The 20,940-nt window shown below is 45.8% G+C and overlaps 2 protein-coding genes across 4 annotated transcripts in view; one reads left to right on the forward strand and one right to left on the reverse strand.

The window, feature by feature from the left end:
• psen2 (presenilin 2) overlaps window positions 1-20,940 on the forward strand; it is a 38,925-nt gene that overhangs the window by 11,869 nt on the left and 6,116 nt on the right. Inside the window, exons 1-4 of one of the 3 annotated variants that reach the window (XM_064316961.1) lie at window positions 16,647-16,776; window positions 18,587-18,754; window positions 19,225-19,436; window positions 19,991-20,132. In XM_064316961.1, coding sequence (XP_064173031.1) covers window positions 18,623-18,754; window positions 19,225-19,436; window positions 19,991-20,132 — 486 coding nt within the window. In that variant the 5' untranslated portion in view covers window positions 16,647-16,776; window positions 18,587-18,622. Of the gene's footprint in view, window positions 1-16,646; window positions 16,777-18,020; window positions 18,181-18,586; window positions 18,755-19,224; window positions 19,437-19,990; window positions 20,133-20,940 lie in introns of those variants that run through there. The other 2 variants (XM_064316944.1, XM_064316952.1) reach the window with 2 other exon arrangements.
• Window positions 4,268-16,822, reverse strand: LOC135244559 (protein MEMO1-like). Its single transcript, XM_064316971.1, has 9 exons — window positions 16,686-16,822; window positions 12,868-12,949; window positions 12,376-12,444; window positions 11,993-12,105; window positions 11,520-11,631; window positions 10,350-10,492; window positions 8,697-8,773; window positions 7,576-7,680; window positions 4,268-6,402 (listed from the first exon to the last, which is right to left on the reverse strand). Exons 1-9 carry the CDS (start codon window positions 16,744-16,746, stop codon window positions 6,271-6,273), a joined length of 894 nt encoding a protein of 297 aa, XP_064173041.1. The 5' UTR covers window positions 16,747-16,822; the 3' UTR covers window positions 4,268-6,270.

Genomic DNA, 20,940 nt, shown 5'->3' on the forward strand with positions numbered 1-20,940 from the left:
GTGATTGGCCCCACCCCACCCCAACCCTGGTTTTACCCAGCATGCACAGTACACAGTTTGAATTCTCCAAACAACGTGACTGTGGTACAGTATGAAGCTACATCACTATTCTGCAACTGAACAAGAGTAAAAGCGTTTTGACGATTGTCTGTGCTGAAGACGTGGGTTTCACACACCGCTGGGAGGTAGGCCAGGGGCAGCCAGGTTAGATGAAGTGTACTGTCCCGGCATTAACCGGCAAGTTTCCCTAAACTAACCCTTGCCCCTCCTTCATCAGGATTTATGCACAGCAGTTCCTCCTGTTTGCAATCAAGTGCATTCAACAGGCAGAGGTGAAGGGTGTCAGCAGAAGATTAAATACTGAATCAAATGCTTTTGGGTAGTCATGTCCCAAGAGGTTATTTTGAGGTTATTTAGGCATCTTCTCCAGGATTTTCTTCATACCATTCAACTGATCTAGTGGACACATTTCCTGGTGTGGGTCTAGAGGAAAAACACTGGGGTTTCCAAGGGTGTTTCCAAAGTACATATCCCATATTCTTTTGGCCTGGAACCCTCATCCCTTGACCGCCATCCAGAGCAACTGTTCTGCAAACCCCCTCGCATTACCGACAGTGGCCACCGGTGGCCGAGGAGCGAAGTGAGCACAAGGTTGTATGAGGAGGGCTACAGCTGCTAACAAGCCACTTTTTTTTGGGCAGGCACAGAAATGGGTCAATTGGAGGTTGGGCTGCCCGGAACCGTTTGGGTCAGCACCACAGACTGGCCACCCACTGGGAGAAAATCTCAGACAGCCCTTCTTCAACCTGGAAAATAGGGGGGGGAGGGATCTAAGCACTGTTTGCGGGAGCGTCTTGATGCCTCTCTTCCTTGGATCAAATAAATCCCCACCAGCCACCTTGCTCCCCTTTTCTCCCCAGCCCTCGACCATAACGCCAAAATCCACTCTCTCCTTCACGCTGTCTTACCGCAGGAACACTGTCGACAGTCTGCAGAAATACACCAGCACACTGCTGTTCACCTGACCCATAAACACTCTCAGAAGAAAGGGGGTTCCAAAACACTCCTCTGTGTCTCCATAGAGGAACCCTATAGGGTCCCCAAGGGTCTCTTTGTCAGGAAAAATGGTTAAATCTGGGACCTTTCACACTTTTCGGTCATACTACAAAGGGTTCCGCTATGGCCCCGCTACTGAAATCACGGTTCTTGAGGGCTAAGAACTGTTAATTTCCCACCCTCCCTGTTCCTGGGAGTCCGGTGTGAAGACAGCCTGGCCAATCAGTAGCACTAATTGTTCAGTTAATCCCCCTAGGAGAAAAGAAAACCAGGGCCGGATTTAGAATCCGAGGGCCAGACTTGAGTGTCCATGCCCTATGGAGTCAACCCAAAAGAGCCATTTCTTCTGAGAGTGTAGGGTTGCCAACAGTCCAGAGTTAAACAGGCCATCCGGCATTTCAGCCAAAAATGGGTTTGTCCCAGGACAGCTATTGTCCCATATTTCTCTGACTTGTGATGCCATGGATGAGTCGGTATAACACTCACAGAAACACAAAGCAGGCTGCTGAAACACTAGAAAGTGCTATTGTGCTTCTGTTATTCTGTGGTTACCGTGCACAGAATAATGAATTTTATAAATGACCACCAATATTCTAAGCAGATAATGACGGCAACCTGAGACCCATTACATATTTTCAATAGAACCAGGCAACATAAAGGTTTCTCTGGAAAAAATCGTATTTTGAACACAGCAGTAGGCGTACCATTGTAGATAACAAAAAGGAGCTAGCTTACCATCCTCTCTTGTACATCTTCAATCGACAGAAAAAATCTTTTGAAGTCTGCATTACTAATTACATTATTGAAACACACACACATACACACACAGGCACACACACACACAGCCTGACAATATAATGCCTCGGGACCTCGCAGCTCACATACGATGAATGGCAGTTGATTTAAAAAAAAAAAGTTTTTAAAAAGCTGTCTTTGGAACAACTTTTGTGTCATCCAAACTGCCATTTAAAACCCACTAGCCTCGGCTAGCCTTGGTAGCCAGCACCCCTGCCAAGGCTGTCAGAGGACACTTTCTTGAGGTCTTTTCAAAGGCTGGGAAATCATTATTCCAGTTTTGCCAAATGGTTCGGTTGGGTTATTATTTATTCATTTATTTAGGTGACTATCTGTGAAAATGTCCATTGTGAAGAATTTCTTTCTGACGACCTGTATATAGCCATCTAAAATTCAAGGCTTGAATTATTTATTAACAAAGATATTTATTTATTTATCGTTTGTTTGTTTGTCTCACATATACGATGCCCCAGCCAAGACAGTGATGTTGGCATGGCCACTGTTTAGTGAAACTGGAGCGATGCTCTATGGAGCATTCTGGACAATCTATTTGGAAAATCTATACATCTCTAGGCCTCGAGTTTAGAAATGACGTATTTTACATCAGTTATGTTTATTCATGGTTATATATTAGGAAAATGCCAGTATACGTCTTTAGCTTGTGGCTTAATGAATACGTAAGGATTGTGTAGGGTTTTCTATTGAAAGCATCGTCTGCCCCAGATAGTCAATCCCTCGCTCTCATTTTCTAATTACCAGTTGAACACATCCCAGGAATCCCTTTCAAAGCACATAACATCGCACGATTGTTACTCCCACGCTGTCGAAACCGGTTAAGATATTTATACACACGGGCTATTTGTCTGGCACATTTACTGTGTGGCAGTAGTCTTGGCACCTTCTCCCTGCAACACTTGTTTAAAAGAAAACTTAATGTCAAAACTTTCTGTTAAATTAAATTCAGTTTCAAGTAGTTTTTGAAACTGAATTTAATTGGTGGCATAGCCTAATCCCAAGCCATACCACCTTGTTTTTAGTTGCTTGTGGTGAGAAAACAGGGAAGTGCACAGGCATCCATAGAAATCGCTATCTTCAAAAATAGCCTAATTATCAGTATGCCCGTAGGTCATTGTTAGGACAACTTGACACACTACTCAAAAAAAAAAACTGTGTAGCGGTTAATCAGGTAATCAGTTAATCTCCCCCTCCACAGGATAGAATACCATGGCAACTTGATATTGGCTGAACATCCTGTTTTGAGCAGCCTGGAGCCAGTTTCCTAAAACAGATTTTCAGATCTAGCCTAGCTCCCTTTGTTGTTTACTGTAACAATGCTGATCTTGGCAACAGTGATTTATATGATCAAGGCAACAAGCCCCACAGTCCCATCAGAGTCACGGTGCTTAATAACATTGGAAAATGTAGCCTACCGGCAGCAAACAGAACAGACTAATTTTTCCCCATCTACATCTGAGGCACACGTGCGTGTATGTGGACTGTGTCCCAGTGGATGTCCAGCATGTGGCACTATTCTGTATGTCCCAATTCTCATTCTACCACAGCTGACCTGTAGCGCCACCTGGTGGACAAGCAAAATATTTTTTCACTAAGAGAGCAGGAAGGTATGGTGTCCAGGCCAGTGGTCATTGGTCATATATACAGAATTCACTGACACATTCGTGTGGTGTTTCTTGAGTCTTCAATACAAAGTGAATGTTCCTTTTCGGTTTATATCAGTGTACGGTTTGAAAAAAAAGTTTTGACTTTCAAATCAAGCAAAAGAACAGCTAAAAGAGCTTTAGAAGCTCCTATTTCTTCACAAGGGAGATATGAAGTCCATGAAGCACGATCTATCCTGAAAGTCTTCAGTGACTTTGAGCCCCTTAATATAAAACTGGATCAGCACTTTTCTGTGAACCCCCCAGCGATGTGACTTTGATCACTAGCTTCAGAACATTCCAGAAATGCTACCATAGACATTCTTTTCATAAGCTGTAAAACAGGATGTGCAGATAATGTGAATATAAATGTGTTGCAACCAGTAAACCATTTTTTCTGGATTATTCTTTCACAGCATGTCTTAATTGCTTAATTCCAGACTTGTTGGAAAGTCTATCAATGAGACTGAGCCTTGAGGAAAAGGGTGAGAAAAATGTAAGCACTTCCTAAAAAAAATGTATAATCTAAAAGTTTGAGATTTTCTTTTTACTTCTCTGCTTTAGCATCTGCATAGGTCATAGGTCAACCGTTGACAGGTTTCCTGCAAATACCCCACAGCAGACCGAATAAGGACACATTTCTTTCCATTAGCAACAACTTAAGCCCGGAACTTCTGCGAAAGAGGAAAAGCACAAACACACAATTAAATGACAAAGGAAAAAAGGAAAAACAATGAGTTTCAGCATTTTTAAAAGTCTTTTTCTTTAAACATTTATAATGATCTCTGGATAACATCTGCAGAGCATACCGGGTGCTTAATCAATGCAACCTGAGATAAAAAGACTCCACCGTGGAGTGCTGCAGTTTTTTGTTTTTTTTTTTTTTTTCTTAAACAAGAGAGGTTCTTGACTTCAAGTGCAGACCACTCCATTTCTCTCTCGGCAATTGACAAGGACAAACAAAATGATGAACAGATAAACACGTTTAATCTAGCCTCCTCTCTCCGAGTCTTTCTGCAGGGAGATCAGGCGGGCGCCAGGCTGGCGAGCCTTGTGCTAACGGGTCCTTAACTCCGAAATGCACAGCTCCTCGTGAAGCCTCAACACAGGGAGGTGCAAACGGGCAAAGGAACGACCCACTCTGTAAACCTGGGGGGGGGCAAACGGTCAGATACTGGAACAAAAATAAATGGCTTTCGCTGTCCTGACTTTGGATTCGAATGGCTGTGCATGCTGGGAAATGAAGGCGCAAACATGGTTGCGGAAAATTCAATTAAGAGGGGGTGGGGGAGGGATACTTTACGTCCCGATAACGGTAGCCACGGGCGAAACCAGCACAGTCTGCAAGCTGCTCAGTCAGCAGACTGGATTTGACGTGCACCTGCCCCCAAAAACAACTTAACCAGTTCATTTGTGGCATCTGAACGGGCAGTTATGGCACCTCACACTTTAGGAACGTGGAAATATTTCGGAAATGTGACGAACACAAACCTTGTGTCTGCGACGACGCATCTAATCGTCACTCCAAGACGAAAGGAAATTCGAAAATTGCTATTCACCAAATCAGGCCAAAAGTTGGGACTCTGTTCGGCATGACACACCGCATCTTAAGTTTTGTTACTTCACAGGATCAAAAAATAATAAAGATCAATTCAGGGCAAATGCATAAAATACACCAGTCGTAAAACACAATCTCACTTTATAATGGAAAGGGAAGGCTGAACTACAGTAATGCATACGCTAAAAATGTGCTACTGAATGCTTATAGGTCAACTTCAAACCTGCAGGTCAACATCAAGGTAGAATCAAAACAAATATGGAAAAGAATATGTGAAAAAACAAGACCGGTAAAATGAGAAAAAGACCGGGGAGGGAAAAAAAAAGTCTAAAAACAGGTGATTATTATTTTTTTTTTGGTATAGATTGTACAGCAGAATGTTAGTGGACTTGTGTGTGCACGTGTGTGTGTGTGTAGCCCTTTTATTAGAAACTGCAACAGTAGGCCTCTGTTGTATTGTGTTGGCAGTAGCTACCTAAACGGCTTATATGTACGCTTCCAAAAAGATGCACGAGCAGCTGATATTTCTCTCTTCCTGTCCGGTATCATTCGTTAAAAATAAAAGCGCCTTTGCAGTTTCAGTGTACATCCAGCACAGCTAACGTTTTTTTCCTTTTTTTAACAGAATACAAGTGTACAGTTCTGCAGAGTGCAAATGTAAAGATAAATGCTTTTATATATATATATATTTTTCCCCAACTCACAATTTGTTTTTGTTTTTTTTTGTTCTTTTTTCTGTCACTCAGGAAAATGGGGAGGTGTGTGAAGTTCAAAAAGTCCTGGCATGCCTCGTACACCCCTCCCCAAACCCCCCTTGCCCCCCCAAACCCCCCAGCCAGCTCATAGTGAACACAAAACTGGCTGTGTCACTTGCACTAGCATACTGAATCAATGCCAGCCACCCCCCAAACACAAAGGGGGGTGGGGAAAGGTGGTTTCAACCAGGTCTCAAGCTGGGAAACGCACAAGTTGAGGGGGGCGGGGGAGGGGAGGGGGAGATAAGACGGTGGGCGCATATTTCTCCTACGTGTGTTTGTAATGGTTGCTGTGCGTTAGTAATGTACCCCAAGCACATCAGTCTGACCCGGTCCTGAAAAGGGGCGGGGGGAGCGGGGAGGGACTCCGAAGCCAAAACTGCTTTCTGAGGGGGGGAGGGGGGGGGCGGGTGGGGCCGAGGTGCGGGGGGGTTCGACGGGTCCCTCCTCAGTGGACCACCAGCGATCCGGCTGCGTAGCTGACCGAGCTGTCCTGCCAGCTCCTGCACTGGCTCGACTGGGCGTAGTTGAGGAAGGAGAAGTTCATGTCCAGCCCGACCTTCTTCAGCTCAGCCACAGCCTGCGCACACAAACACACAGGAAGGGGGGGGGGGGGGGTCAGCATGTGCCTCCAAATGGCCCAAGTGCCCCCAGGCGTTGGAGTGGGTGTGGCCTTTCGGTCAGACCGACATTACTGACAGGGTGAGGGGCCGCAGGGGCCAATTCAAATGTAACTGAATTGGCACCTGTATTCAAAAAGCATCCGAGCAGGAGTAACAATCTAGAATCAGGTTCTCGTCCATATCCTAACCCTTATTCATAATGAGCTGAAAGGGCCCACTGATATACTTTATGAATATGGGCCTGTATTCATAAAACATCTCAGATTAAGAGTATGGATCTACGATAAGCGTTCAGCTGTCCATATCTGAACTTTTTAATCATTAGAAGCAAAACTGCTTAACTGATTCTAAGGTCAACGCTTGTGCTCTGAGAAACTTTATGAATACGGGCTTAGCCGTTTCAGCGCTGAGCTAGAATAGAAGCCTGCAGCCCCATCAGCCCTTCCGAGATGAGCTTGGAGGTCCCTGCACTACAGGATGCTAAACAGTCTGTTTAAAGTCCTGAAATCCAAAATGAGATCATTTAAATCCTAAATGAGATTTCGGATTGAAGGATTTAATCGCCCCTTCCAACGGAAAAGCCTTACGTGTGCCACTTTTTTTAAGTTGGTGACCTCACGAGACCCTACGCGGGGTCCCGCTGGTTCGCAAGATGGCGGGCAGGGAAGTTCCGGTGCGCCGCGGTAATGGCCTCAGTCATTAAACACCCACCGGTCCGCGACGCGGAAAGCAAGCAGCCTCGGATTTAAGCTGAACAACAGAGTTCTGTCTCACTCCAGGAAAACTTTCGATTAAAATTTGGAAGGACGGCTCCGGTACTGTTGACTTGTGCTTTGGCCAGCAGCCAATGCAGAGAGTCCGCGGGACTGAAATTATCCACTAAACTTGTATATTTTTGCTTTTTCTCAGGGGACCATTTTCTCCCGATTTTTCTACCCAGTCACCGTTTGATAGCGTTTCAAAATACGCCGCCAACACCTCAAGGCTCGGACCACACACGCTACCGAGCAAATCTATTCCACTTTCCCCCCCCCCCCCTTTGCCATTCTGTTCCATTTTATTTTCATCAGGGAGGACACATTTTTTACATAATTAAAATGGCGGAGGCATCTCGTGCGGCCGATACTCACGTTTAACAGTACTCCGATGGGGTGACGTCCACAGATTGTGTTGTGATACTTCTTCAAGTAATTGCTAAAGGATATAGGGTCTAGCTGCTCAATGATGCCCATCCCCTGGGAAGAAAAGAGTTAACAGTTAACGGATTACTCAACCCAGACTTTGACTGACAGCTGAGGAAGTGGAGGGTAAAAAATTATATGAAATTCTTAAAAGATATTTAAATTTCACATATACCCTTTAAAAAATACCTTTCGCTATGGCTGCAGTGAAGACCAAACTGGCTTTAGGACTAGCAAAGTGTGCGCCTCACAGGATGCTAATGCAAAATGATAAGCACACTGCCAACCTTATGGGATATACCATAAGACTAGACTTAATATATCTCAATAATTAGGTCAGGCTTCCTGTGATTAAAGCCATCTGTGTGAAATGGTGGGTTTATCATTAAAAGCAAAATAATGAATCAGACGAGACAACTAACAAATGAATCTACAAGAAACCTAATAGTCAGCTGACAGACCGAGTACATATTACTATAAGAGTTCACTATGACTGATGACAAAAGCCTTGAAGCATAACATTTTCTTTTTCGGAATTTGGCAGATGCTCTTATCCAGGGCAACTCAACAGATTACATTTTTATGTGCAATCCATTTATACAGCTGGATATTTAACTGAAATGATTTAGGTTAAGCACCCTGTCCTAGGGTAGAACTGCAGCATTCCACCCGGGAATCGAACCTGTGACCATCCGGTTCCCTAACCATTATACTAAACTGCCACACAAGAGCAAGCCACTGAGTGGAAGACAAACCAGGCAGATAAGCCTGCCAGTACTGCTGTGAGCCTGGTCTAGGCCACATTTGTGGTCGGAAACTTCCGGAAATTCTGCACCACACCTACCAAGCTCCTGTAGGCCATAACTCTGTGGCAGTGTACAGCCCAGGGTTTGTGCCCTATAAGACACAGGTTTGACTCCCGGATAGGTTTCTGCTGTTGTACCCTTGCGGGAAGGCTCAGGACAGGCGCGCGTCTGGTGTCTGCTAAATTCCAGAAATGTAAATAACTGCCACAGTTAACGTAAGCCACTCCAGCCATGGCCAGCGTAAGTGGAGGCAGCTGCGCTTGCCATTTTATCGAGGTGCTCGATGGATCTGTAGATCTCCCCCTGGGACTCGTCGTAGTAGGTGTAGCGGAACCGGTGCCCTTCAGGAAGGTGGGGGGCGGGGGGTGGGTGGGTTGGGACAGAGGAGAAGTTTAAAGAAAAATTAAAAGTACATCAGCAACGTTCCGTACAATAGACTGCTGCACCTTGGGCCTGGCCTTGAATTAGTGCAACTGCATCACAATTTATCTGCTGAGGTTGTTACACACACACACACACACACACACACACAGACACCCGCACCTGCACACACGCACAGAGGTTGTACAAATTTGTTGAGTGGTGGCAGACTGCAGCAGGAATGACCCATTATAGTTTCCACACCGTGTTTAGCCTCAGGCTAAGAACGTACATCGCCCTGGGCTAACAGAACCCTTAGCCCCAGGCTAAGCCTCGACTATGACTAACCCTGGTGTAATTCAGAATTTAAAAAAAAAAAAAAAAAAAAAAAACTTTTCACACTTAACCGTCTATGCCCATGCACTAGCCTTACCCCCTGGCCTAGCTTCCGAGAAGCTTGCTTTTACCCATCCAGGCTAACCAGCAGATACCGAATATTCGCAGACACGTTTTGAGGCGTCACCAAACACTCAGCGATAACTTTGCTCCAGAGTACATACAGAAACTTAGACTAAGTCCACGCTCTCCAACCTTTGAAGAGGCAGGTACGAAAGCAGCTTCGCCTGGGGCTGCCGGCCCCTTAATCCTTTTTGATGACAGCCTCTCAGAGCAGTTAAGAGCATACTCAAATCTGCAGGTTAGCCCTGGGTTTAGCTAGCATTAAATATGCAGGGAAATTAGCTCGGCTACAGTTAGCTCCAGGTTTAAGGACAGCCCAGGGCTAATACAATTACGTGTGAAACTCCTAATTATAATGTAATTTTCCTAACGTCGGGTAATGGGCCTGTAATGTAATGGGTCCCTGGTTGGACGGCCCTTCAAGGATCACGAGAACAAGCACAGTTCAGCACATTCGGGCTCCGCTTGGGAATAGAAAGTTAAATTGGGCATTTCAGCTGCAGTTTAAATTTGATGAGCGAATGTATAGAACTATCACTCCATTTTTTGCACAGTAAAGGTTTCGTTTATTAACTGCTAAACTCAAGACTTAATTGCAAGAGAAAACAGAAAGTACATTTTCTTGACATTTTGAGTCATACTGACGTATTTACCTTGAATCCATACTGAACAATAGTGTTTTAGCAATGTATAACAGCACAAACCCTCCGAAGAGTAGGTTTTTTGGAATATTTTTCTCAAAATTATGTCAGTGTTCTAGAACTCCCATTGCTTTCAGTTACTAGTAGTGATTGTGACATCAGCATGACATTCAGTTAAGTACATTTTAAGCACACATGTGATCTTACACTTTAAAGGGTACAGGTGCTCCAATTTCTCTTATACATATACACAGGGGTGCCAATTGGGGGTGGGGGGATTTAGGATGATTCCAAGGGCCCTGACTGGCCTGTAAGATCTTTTCAAAGTCCCTGGCGCCGCCCCTGCATATACACCATTGGAAACATAACGTGTCTGCCTGGTCACACATTAGCATGCGCACGCTACTTCCAGGGCTCGGCGTCTGGCAGGAACAGAGGCGTCACCGCGGTAACTCACCCCAGTGGCAGAAGTCCGATGAGATGACGAAGAGGTTGGAGGGGTCGGCCAGGTATTTACTGAGGAGCTTGCCGTACTCCTGCTCCTTGGCTTCGCTCAGGGCGCCCACCAGCACGGGCACGATGGCAAACTCGTCTTTATGGCTGCGGTTTTGGGGGGGGGGGAACAGAAATATGAGATGAGCTGGCGGGCCTGATCGGTGGAGCGGCCCTGTTGAGCCCGGGCGGGTTTTTAAACGAGGGGGGAGGAGGGAACGGGAGGGGGGGGCACCAGACAGCTCCCACGCTTCGCCGCCGGCCTCGTTAATCACCTCACGTCCGTCACGGCGGCCCAATTAGGCAAACGCCGGCGCTGTAAACGCGCTGATCCAGTGTCATAAAGGATCCATCAGAGGCTGAGGACTGTAAAGGCGCTGATCCACTGTCATAATGGATCCATGAGAGGCCGAGAAACGGCGGTCAGCGGCGGGTGACGGGCGGGTGCTTCCTGTAGCCAGAGCTGCCACAGAGCTCGGTTCTGAACGCTCAGCGGCGAAACGGCTACACGCTAACTAGCCAACACCCTCAGACAGCACAGCCGCATCTTCCTGTTGCAGTGCGAACTTTGTCAAAATGTCGGCCAGGTGGCCGCCTACCTACCCTACCTAACAGTCCATACCTCGACCTCAATCAAGAATGAAACTGCCGTTCTCAAAAATAAGAATTCCTGAATTTCAGTTGGGCCGGATTATATTTCAGCCTACAATTCAGCCTGGAATTTTTGAGTGGTTCTGACTGTATGATAATTGACTATGCCGATGTTTTCAACCTACTGTGACCTCCAGGGCCTTCAGCAATTGTACTCCCAACAGCACTTTGTCTTAAAATTGTTGTTTTTGACAAGTCCAGCGGATTAAATATCGAAAAATGTATGTCAGGCCACTCCACCATTACAACTTGAGTCACCTCTAGTCTCACTTAGAGGTTTCAAATCACCACACCATCACCGAAAACTTGTTCTGCTACCCTGTCACACAAGGTGAAAGGGTGAAACATGAACAGTGCTACCTTTTCAGAAAGTTGTTCTGCGTACATAGCATCTCGCTCACAAGTGCCATGCACCCTGTCAATCAGTGACACACAACCATCTGATTGGAGAAGGGGTCGGCAGCCCCGCCTCCCGCAGCATTACCTCTCCATGGCTTTGGCCGTGTAGGGCAGGTGCATCTCGATGCTGTGCTCGTCCTCGTCCGTCTGCAGGCTCATGCGCTCGAACATCCCGGTTTTCCAGAGGTCAGCGTAAACTGCCGTGGGGGGGGGGGAGGAAACTTTATTCCCACGAGTCTCCACCGGGAACAAATTCACATGCTGCGCATTTTCTCTCACATTATTAAATAATTTTCCGATGCACCGTCAGCCGGAAGGCGACTTGGAGCTTGTCATAGATAAATCACTACCCTTGCTTTTGAGACGAGGACTTTGCTGATCTGCAGTACCACTCTTTACAGGTTTTCTCCACCGTACCAAGTTTAATACGTACTCTGATACTCGACGTCAGACGTTGGATTAAGTGGGGGAGGGGGGGGGGGGGTCATTTCCAGTTCAACCCTGACAAAGTCTGTGTAAAATTCTCGGTGGCCGCGTGGTCTAGGCCGCGGGCCTTACCCTTCTGGTCGATCTTGAGGTCGTACAGCGGCGTTCTGTAGATTTCGGCGGGCGAGAGGGCACAGTGGGACAGTGGCACGTGATGGGAGGGGCCCAGAATGAAGACTCTTCGACTGCGGGGCGAGAGGAGAGGGGGGGTCGACCCGGGTCACACACATCCATGTCTGCCTCACACTCTGCTGTTCAGAAGGCCAGTTTGACACAGGCTCTGTTACAGGGCCTCCAGGGTCACATGGGGACTCGGTCAAAAGGACAGGGGTACTCGGTCAGAGGGACAGGGGGACTCGGTCAAAGGGACAGGGGTACTCGGTCAGAGGGACTCGGTCAAAGGGATAGGGGGAATTTTAGAACAGAAATGAGACGGAAAAACCAGCCAAACTCACGTGACAGTGGGGTCCACCTGTTTGTAAGCGTACGCTGCACAGGATCCGCAGTAAGTGTACCCAGCATGCCTGCAAAAACAACCTTAGTCTTAGCGGAAACAGAATAAACCAAAATGGCAACAGGGACAAGAATCATAACAGGAAGTGAGTTCGTAATGACCAGCGGAACCACTGAATTACAAATGGGACATGTTCATACTTTGGGGAATGGCAACGAAATACACGAAATGTGACCATTGTATCATTTGATATTTGTAACAACTTAAAATGCATCTGGTTATGTGCACATTTGTCGGAAACTGTAAAATATCGCACTGGTTTTGGTCTGCAGTCACATAGATGATCACCTTTTTTTTTTATCCCCGCCCACCACAGGCGTTCAGTTACATCGATTTGCTACAGCGAACGAGTAGCCCGTTTCTGCTCTTAAAAATCGTAGCTTTTTTTTTTACGGGAGAGGCTAGTCGCTCAGGAGATAATGCGGAGCCTTACGGTGCGATGATTGCTCTGGCAGGTTTTACCGAAGACTGCACTTGAGACAGCCAGCCCTCTAATTGCGCATTCAGCTGCGATCCTGGACAGGGAAGAAGGGAAAAAAGGCCTTTAAAAAAAACAGAATGCACATGAATTTTAAATCACATCAGGGCAAAGGCTGACTGCATTACCATTTTCAATAATCCTGCTGCTACGTTGGAAGGGCCTGAGGGAGGGGGGGGGGGAGAATAGATAATGCAGAAATAAATAGCCTTGTACATTTTTGTCCCCACATACCCACTTAGCTGCATGCATAGTTTTAAAGACACCTGTCATAATACAAGTGATGTCCCTCAGCTGGCTCCTGGCCTTGTATGTAATGGGACAGCGCATCACAACAACCAGCTGCCATTTCTCTACTGTAAGCCTATCCAAAGCTGCAAGAGCAGTTTCCGCTCTGCATATACGCATGTAGTCTCAGGTCTCACAAAACACAGTTATACTGATGCAAAAATATGTTTATTCTCAACACGTGCCTGTGTAAGAAGTGCAAAAAGGTGAAACAAACCGAAAAAGACGTTCCAGTTTTACACCATCATCATTTCTCCAGTTAATCCTAAAAAATCGGGGGAGTAGATGCACTTTATTTCTTAATTTTCGGAAGCAGGTTTGTAATGATAAATCCAGTCATCTAGTTAACCTAGTCATGTTTGCCTCTTGAGAAGTCAGCCGGTTGGCTGTTCAGCGAACGGCTGTCCGTCGCGCTGAAGCGGGGTTTCGCCCGCGGAGGAACATCTGCCAGCGGCGCCCGCCTCTCTGCCCCCGGGGGGAGGCGCGGCGGGAGTTAGCGGATGAAGCAGCGGCTCTTATCCGCCACCGCGGCGGCGTGCCAGGCTGGCACAGGAAGTCCATTAGGCAGACGCCGCTTCTGTTTTCCACGGCACGTTCGTGTGAAAAAGGGGGGGGGGGGGCGGTTGGGGAAGGAAGGAAAAATTTGTTTTCACTCCCAGACGCGGACGACAATCTGTTCTCCAGCAATTTGCTCAGCGGGGAAGTAAGTGAAAGACCGTCAGGGGCTCGTTCGAGCGTTGATGAAAGCGAGCAGATGAGTGCCTGGACAGTGCCGACGTCATTTGCCCCCCCGTGTTGGCATATCTGGTTGTCAGTGAGTTTGTCCCACGCTGTTGTGCCGATGTCCCCCCAATGGATAAAGCCTGAATGTGGACTGTGGCGGGGGAATGCCGTTCAGTGTGAAACGATTCCAGGTGGACACGAATTGGCAAGATCAGGCCAGTTCTCTACCCACCGATTATGCGTTAGTTTTTTGTGGACGGTGCTTAACTTCGCATGTGCCATTTTATCAACCATACCGCCCCAACACACACACACATGCACACATTAAGTCAATGCCCTAGAACTCCATTGCTTCCAACTGCCAGTAGTGGTTGTTACATCAGCATTGGAATGTTCAGTTAAGATCATTCTATTCACAAATTTGTGATCCTGCACCTTTAAAGGGTTAATGACAAAATCTTAGCCACCGTGCTCTGGACTGAACAAGATGAGCCAGAAAATTGACTGAGGACTTGGAAGGCAAAGGTCGCAGACAGCAATCCGCAGACGAGCTAGTACCCTGTCTGTGAAGAAAAACAACCATGCCAGGAGCAAGTCTGCGCCGCTCGCTGACATCACACAGCTGAAGTGGTCGGTAACATTAATTCCCCCCCCCCCCCCCCCCCCCAGAGACATAATAAAAAGCCAATACTGAAATGCTTCTCTGTGGGAGACTGTAATTAGGGTTCCTTTTGCTTGGTGATTGAAGAACGAAGCCTGCTGAAACTAAAAGTGCGGTGGAGCCATTACAGCCAACAGCGCTTCTCTGATGTGAACCAATCATTTTGTTTTGCCGTCGGGAGCAGAGCCCTTTTGATTGGTCCAAACAATTCAGCCACTGACAGCTCACTGTAGCTCCACCCCATTACAGGATTTGCAAACTCAACTCTCCCATCGTGACCTGTACCGTAAAACAGACCTGAAGCACCTGTGCTTGATATATAGTTGTGTATTACTAGACCATACCCCACAGTATATTACCGGCATTCTCATCCCGATCTGCTCTTTTTGTATGAATAAACACACAACTGTGCGCATGCAAAATGGTAAACACCCAGTCCAAGTTCTGGCAACTGGGATTCCACATCCCACTGCAAACTCCTGACCACAGAATGTGCTCCTGAATTAAGCAACGGGAGTTCTTTGATTTTCTTTTTTTTTTTTTACTTAAATTCTGAAAGGGCTTCGCGGCACAGCTCAACAGACGGCACCTCTGTGTGTGTGAATCTACCATCTTCGGCACTTCACAGTTAATCCGTTTTCAGGCCTCCGGCCGCGGATTTCTCACGAAGACCCCCCCTTCTCTTGCACGAGAGCATGCATCGTATCTGTTGGGCAGGAACGTTCTCGGCGCGTGCACAGCCTCCTCCAAGCTGCAGCTGTTTTTCTGATAAACGCGTGGCACCGTTTTATCTAGGATTTAGTACATTTTTCTTGAATACTTTTTTTTTTTTTTAACCAACAGTCCAAATTACTTTCTTGTTTTTAGGTTGCATACCTTCAAGTTTCCCAACATCATCATCATCATCATCATCATCATAATAATAATTTATTATTATTGTCATGCAAGCAAGCTGCTGAAAAGACGGACCTTTTTTTCTACACACCACTACCGCTAGCTTGTAAGGCATTCTGTCCAAAACAAACTATGGCTGTTATCAGTTTCATCTTCATCTCGGCTGGAGAAGCTCTGTACCAAACCCATGTGTTTTTATATACGAAGTGAAAAAACTACGGGGGTATCTGTCAGTAAAAGCTTTAAAACCAAGAATGTTTAGCCAGGCTATACACACGCAAGGATAGCTAGCTAGTTTGCTGGCTAGAGGACTCCCTGTAACAAAGCTAAAAATGTCATGCTAAAGTGTTGAAAACTGTCTCGTTAAATAATCTACAAAGTTAATGACATTTACCCTGGCTTGGCATGCTATTAGCCCACACTAGTAACTGTTAAGCAAGGGTAATGGCACTAGTCAGCTGGTTAGTTTTTAATCGTTTTCAGTCACTTGACATGTAGATACCCCGCTTGTTCGCTAGCAAGAACGACTACCCAGCTAGCTAGCTAATGGAAGTGACTCAGCCCTGCTAGTGTCAGAAAAGCAAATAAAAGCCTTTCTTTTGTTTATAGAGAGCACATCCGCTGTCTGGCCGGCTAAGAAACCAAAGCGCTGAATCAGCTCTATAATGCGGCTTTAGCAAGCTAATATTAGCACTCATTAGTAAACACATTTAATAGAGTTTAATACAGAACGATGTAAATAAACAACTATGTAGCTTATTTTGATGGTTAGCTAGTTAGTCACCAAGCGAGCTTGCTAGGTAGCCATCGAGCTAACGTTATGTTAGAGCTCGCTAGCCAGTTAATTAGCAGGCTACAAACACGGGAAGGAAGCGGCCCACAATAGTGAAAACAACAAACCCAAGATTTTTTTTTAAAACAAGAACCCACAATTTTAAAATGTCATCACAAGACCCGAAAGTATTCTCGTTATCTAGGTTGCCAAAAAAAGTTTACGTTTACACGTGTGCTCGGTCTTTTGTAAGCAGAGCTTGTCAAAACAATGTCAAATCATAGAAGTACGGCCTGTCTCGTTCCCTTTAAAAATCCCCTTTGATGATATATCCCCCAGCTGATTGTGTCCCCCACCCCCACCGCACAGTAGTTCATTGTGCCCGGACCATGGCCCATTGGAAACCCAATATTACCCCCTTCTCCCCGGTTCTACCTGAAGCGGTGTACCAGCTGCCGGCGTGACTTGCTTCTCTGCACACCACTCGGTTCGACATCTTAGTGCCAAAGCCGCCTATCTTGTTCAGGTAACACCTTCTCAGGAAAAAAAAGTAGCAAGACGAAAAGAAGAAAAATACTAGTAGCCACTACCAGTACAAGTGAAGTGGGGTGCACTAGCTAGCGCTAGCTAATGGGGAATCGACTATCGGGATGAGGATGATAGTAGCTGACAAGCGAGCTATTTACGTAAATATTCAGCTGACTAAATATAATGGTTTGAAACTACAGTGAAATAAGCAGAACGGAAATCTTCGACGCCTTCTTTTGCAACGCGTAAAACTGGATATTGAGTGTTGGAGAAGAACAGAAAGCCAGGCGAGTTCGTCCAAGCGCTGCTGGAAGAGAACTGTGGTCACCCGTAGTGGTTTGTCATTACTCGGCTACCGTGCCTTGGTTGCGACGAAGAACCTCTCATTGGTTGAGAGTCTGTCGGAATGTTTCCATTCGTTGCGAACTTGAGGCAGGTGAGCAGTGTGGTCTAGGTATACTTAACTGGATTGGTTAGTTGCAGACATAGTGGGGGCTTTGATTTGTTGAAATTATGATGTGGGTGTGGCTGACACTTATACTTGAATAATGAATGGCCAGCGGCCACCGAGACGTCATTCGGTGGCTGATTCTGCCACTATGCAAAGTTGATGAGGGATGTTTACAGAGTACTGTACGAATAAAATAATTGCCAATTAACAGGCTGCCTAAATGTAAACTTATTAAATGAAGTATCAATTGTTTTAAAACAACCATACGGAAAACATCTCAGTGCATATTGACATTAGTAACCATCAAAGTAACCAAAATAGCTTATAACAACTGAAAGTCTAAATTCATGGGAAGCAAACTAAACTCAAAACCACATTCTAAACACCGTAATCGCGATTTACTACGAACTCATGATCATGTTTCCACGCATTTTGATAAATCTTGTTAAGCTGCAACAGACTGTTGTTTGTAGAATTCTCATTTTGATGTCCGTTCAATACGTGTGTTAGCCATTTAATTTGCATTACGTTATGCATTTTCTTTTTTCAATCTTATTAATCTTATTCTTGTGATAAAATAGCCTATTTCCCCTAATTTCAATATAACTAAGATCCCATTAGAATCATATGCTCAAATGTAATTAGCAGGGTTGAGTGGGAGAGAAAGAAAAATGAAAATGTATTAATATATGACGTTAAACCACAGTAGGAACATGCCACTTTCAACTTTAATCCCTCGAGGAAGTATGGAAAACTGTCCGGTCAGCTGACGTTGCTATTGTCCGTGTCACGTGGTGGCTATGATCAGCTGATGCTTTTGTGGGGACCGCAACCACAACTGGAATTACTGGAGGAAGTATTTTACCTAGCGACTGACGCGGAAGAACGCGACAGAAATACCCACGATATCTCTACATTGCCCCGATTTATGCAAAACTACAAATAACACAGGTAGCGGTAATCGTTTTCTTGTAAATATGGAGTATTATACAGCGCCTGGATGTGTTTTCATTTGTGACATGACAAAAATCGTAAGCAAGACGTGAGCCTGTGTTAGCCTGCTACCAGCTTCAACGTCATATCGTCTTGACGCCTGTTTATAGGTAGTTAGTGGCATCTGTTAGTTTTTTGGGGCTTGAACGACAGGACGAAAATAATTGGTTTCCAAATGAAACTTTTGACTGTTTGACTTGTACGTTGAATGCATCGTTAGCTAGCTAGGCTGAGCCCCCCCAGGCAAATTTGTGATGCGGAGCCTCTTTCATTACCTTATATATTGAATGTTCGAGCCTTTCGTGATTCTTTAAGATGTATATTCCAGCGTTTTTTTTTTGTTGTTGTTTTTTTTTACTTAAAGGTGTCCATTGCGTCGTCGTCTTCGTGAACACTATTAATGAATACCTCAGACAGTGAAGAAGACTCCTACAATGAGAGGTCAGCTTTGGTGCCAGCTGAAAGTCCGACCTTGCCACCTTACAGTGAGGGTAGCGCACCTCTGGGGCAGGTGGATACAGAGACCATAAGGGTAGGTGCAACTTGGTTTGTGTATACGCTCTAGGGCATGGCTATTCAACGTTGATCATTGAGGGAAAAAATATATACATTCAGATGCATGCATCAAAAAACTGACTGTCAGCATTCCTTTTGACTAGTGATGGAATAATTATGATAGCTCTGCATATTTAAGAGGAAGAATTTACATGAACACATGCACGCTATGTCTTACTTAGCATTCATTTATAAACAGGAATATAAAGTGGGAGGGAAAATATATTTGCCTCCCTCCCCCCACTACCTTTTTAAAAATAATGTGACCCCTGGGAAGAACTATGGTCTTGGGCGCCTGTGTGTGTGTGTGTGAGTACTGTGTATGCGTGCATGCGTGTTGCATAGTGTGTGCATGCAGGTGTGTGGTGCATGGTGGTGTGTGGTGCGTGCGTGTGTGTCTCAGCGTGCGTGTGTGTCTCTTTCACATCCTTCCCTGTTGCCGTGCAGCGGCGCCCAGCGGCAGAGCCGGGCTCTGATAGGCCGATCCGGGGCCCCGTGGAGCGAGAGCCCACTGTGGAGAGCGAGGATGAGGAGCTCACGCTCAAGTACGGGGCCAAGCACGTCATCATGCTCTTCGTCCCCGTCACTCTCTGCATGGTGGTTGTCGTGGCGACCATCAAGTCCGTCAGCTTCTACACGGAGAAGAACGGGCAGCAGCTGTAGGTGGCTTTAAAAAAAAAAAAAAAAAGTTGTTGCTTTTTTTTTATCCGGCGACTACCACATTCACAAACACAATGAGCCTCCCAGGTCTCCGTGCCACTATCAATATCATATTTTGGGGCGACACAGTGGTGGAGTGGATAGCACTGTCACCTCACAGCAAGAAGGGCTTGGGGGTTGAATCTCGGCCAGGGCCTTTTTGCCATAATAAGTACATGCAGGTTAGGTTACTGGGGGGGTGGGGGCGCATTAACAGGGTGTTGCTGCAAAAGAGCACGTGTACTCAGTCAACCTACCCAGTATAAAGTTTAATCGACAAGTAAATATTCTTTACAAAAGAGCTCCACAAATGTTTCGTTGCACATGTTTCTCTTCACCCCCTGAGGTTACGTTGTAATAATTTGATCGCAGTGCTGAAGCAGTTAGTAACCTTTGCGTCGTGGAGGCTCAGTTTGAACACCTGTGAGCAGCTTTTTTTGCCGCAGTCGCGCGTCGGAGAGGCCGGGGACAGAAGGAGAGATAACAGCTTTGCCATCTGTCGTTTCGGCTGCAGGATTTACACTCCTTTCACGGAGGACACCCCGTCGGTGGGCCAGCGGCTGCTGAACTCCGTCCTCAACACCATAATCATGATCAGCGTCATCGTTGTCATGACCATCTTCCTCGTTATTCTCTACAAGTACCGCTGCTATAAGGTGAGCGCTCCCTCCCTGCCTCTGACGAAAACGAATCGAGCACCATCCTGGATTTTATGCCTCTGGGTGTCTGTTGCACACGTTGACTAATGATGACAGAGGGCAACCTAAAAAAAACTAAAGAAAAAAACACAAGTGTAGTCTGAAGGACTGTGTGATTTCACTGGTTGATTATTGCATTAAAATATTGTTTTTTTTGGTTTTGGTTGAGTTATTTTATTTGTAATTGAGCCTCGGCTTTGAAACTGGCTTTCATTATAACGGTGCATCAAAGCGAGTCCTGCTAGCCAATAAGGGGAGAGCCAATCAGCAGTCCTTGAAGGCAGGGAAGTGGTGAAAGACATGTTGTGCATGGGAGTGTAGCAGAATAAGCAGGCAGCTGTTAAGGCTTGATTCTTTGTGCTCCCGCAGTAAATGAAGGCGTCTGTCCTTAGAGCAGGCATGGGCAGTTCCATTAATGGAGGTCACCCTCTCTGTATGCGGGATTTCTGTGTATAATGAACAAAAAAAGAATTACCAACCCATGCGCTCAAAGAAGTTTTTAACAAACTAGGCTATATAGCAAATAAATGGTGCGTTGGCTTCTCATAGATAATCACAGAAAGGAAAGACGGGATCCCGCACTCTTAATGAATAGATATAGATTATGAATGTCTACGCAACAAATTCATTTTCATTTTTTTTTTCCTATTTGGACAAGGAGACACTGAGGACGGCTTAGGCCGAAACGTGTCTGTCTCTTTGTCCAAATAGGAATAAAAATGAAAATGATTTTGTTGCGTAGACATTCATAATCTATATATATTAA

Source organism: Anguilla rostrata, chromosome 2 (genome assembly GCF_018555375.3).
Source record: "Anguilla rostrata isolate EN2019 chromosome 2, ASM1855537v3, whole genome shotgun sequence".
Taxonomy (NCBI): domain Eukaryota; kingdom Metazoa; phylum Chordata; class Actinopteri; order Anguilliformes; family Anguillidae; genus Anguilla; species Anguilla rostrata.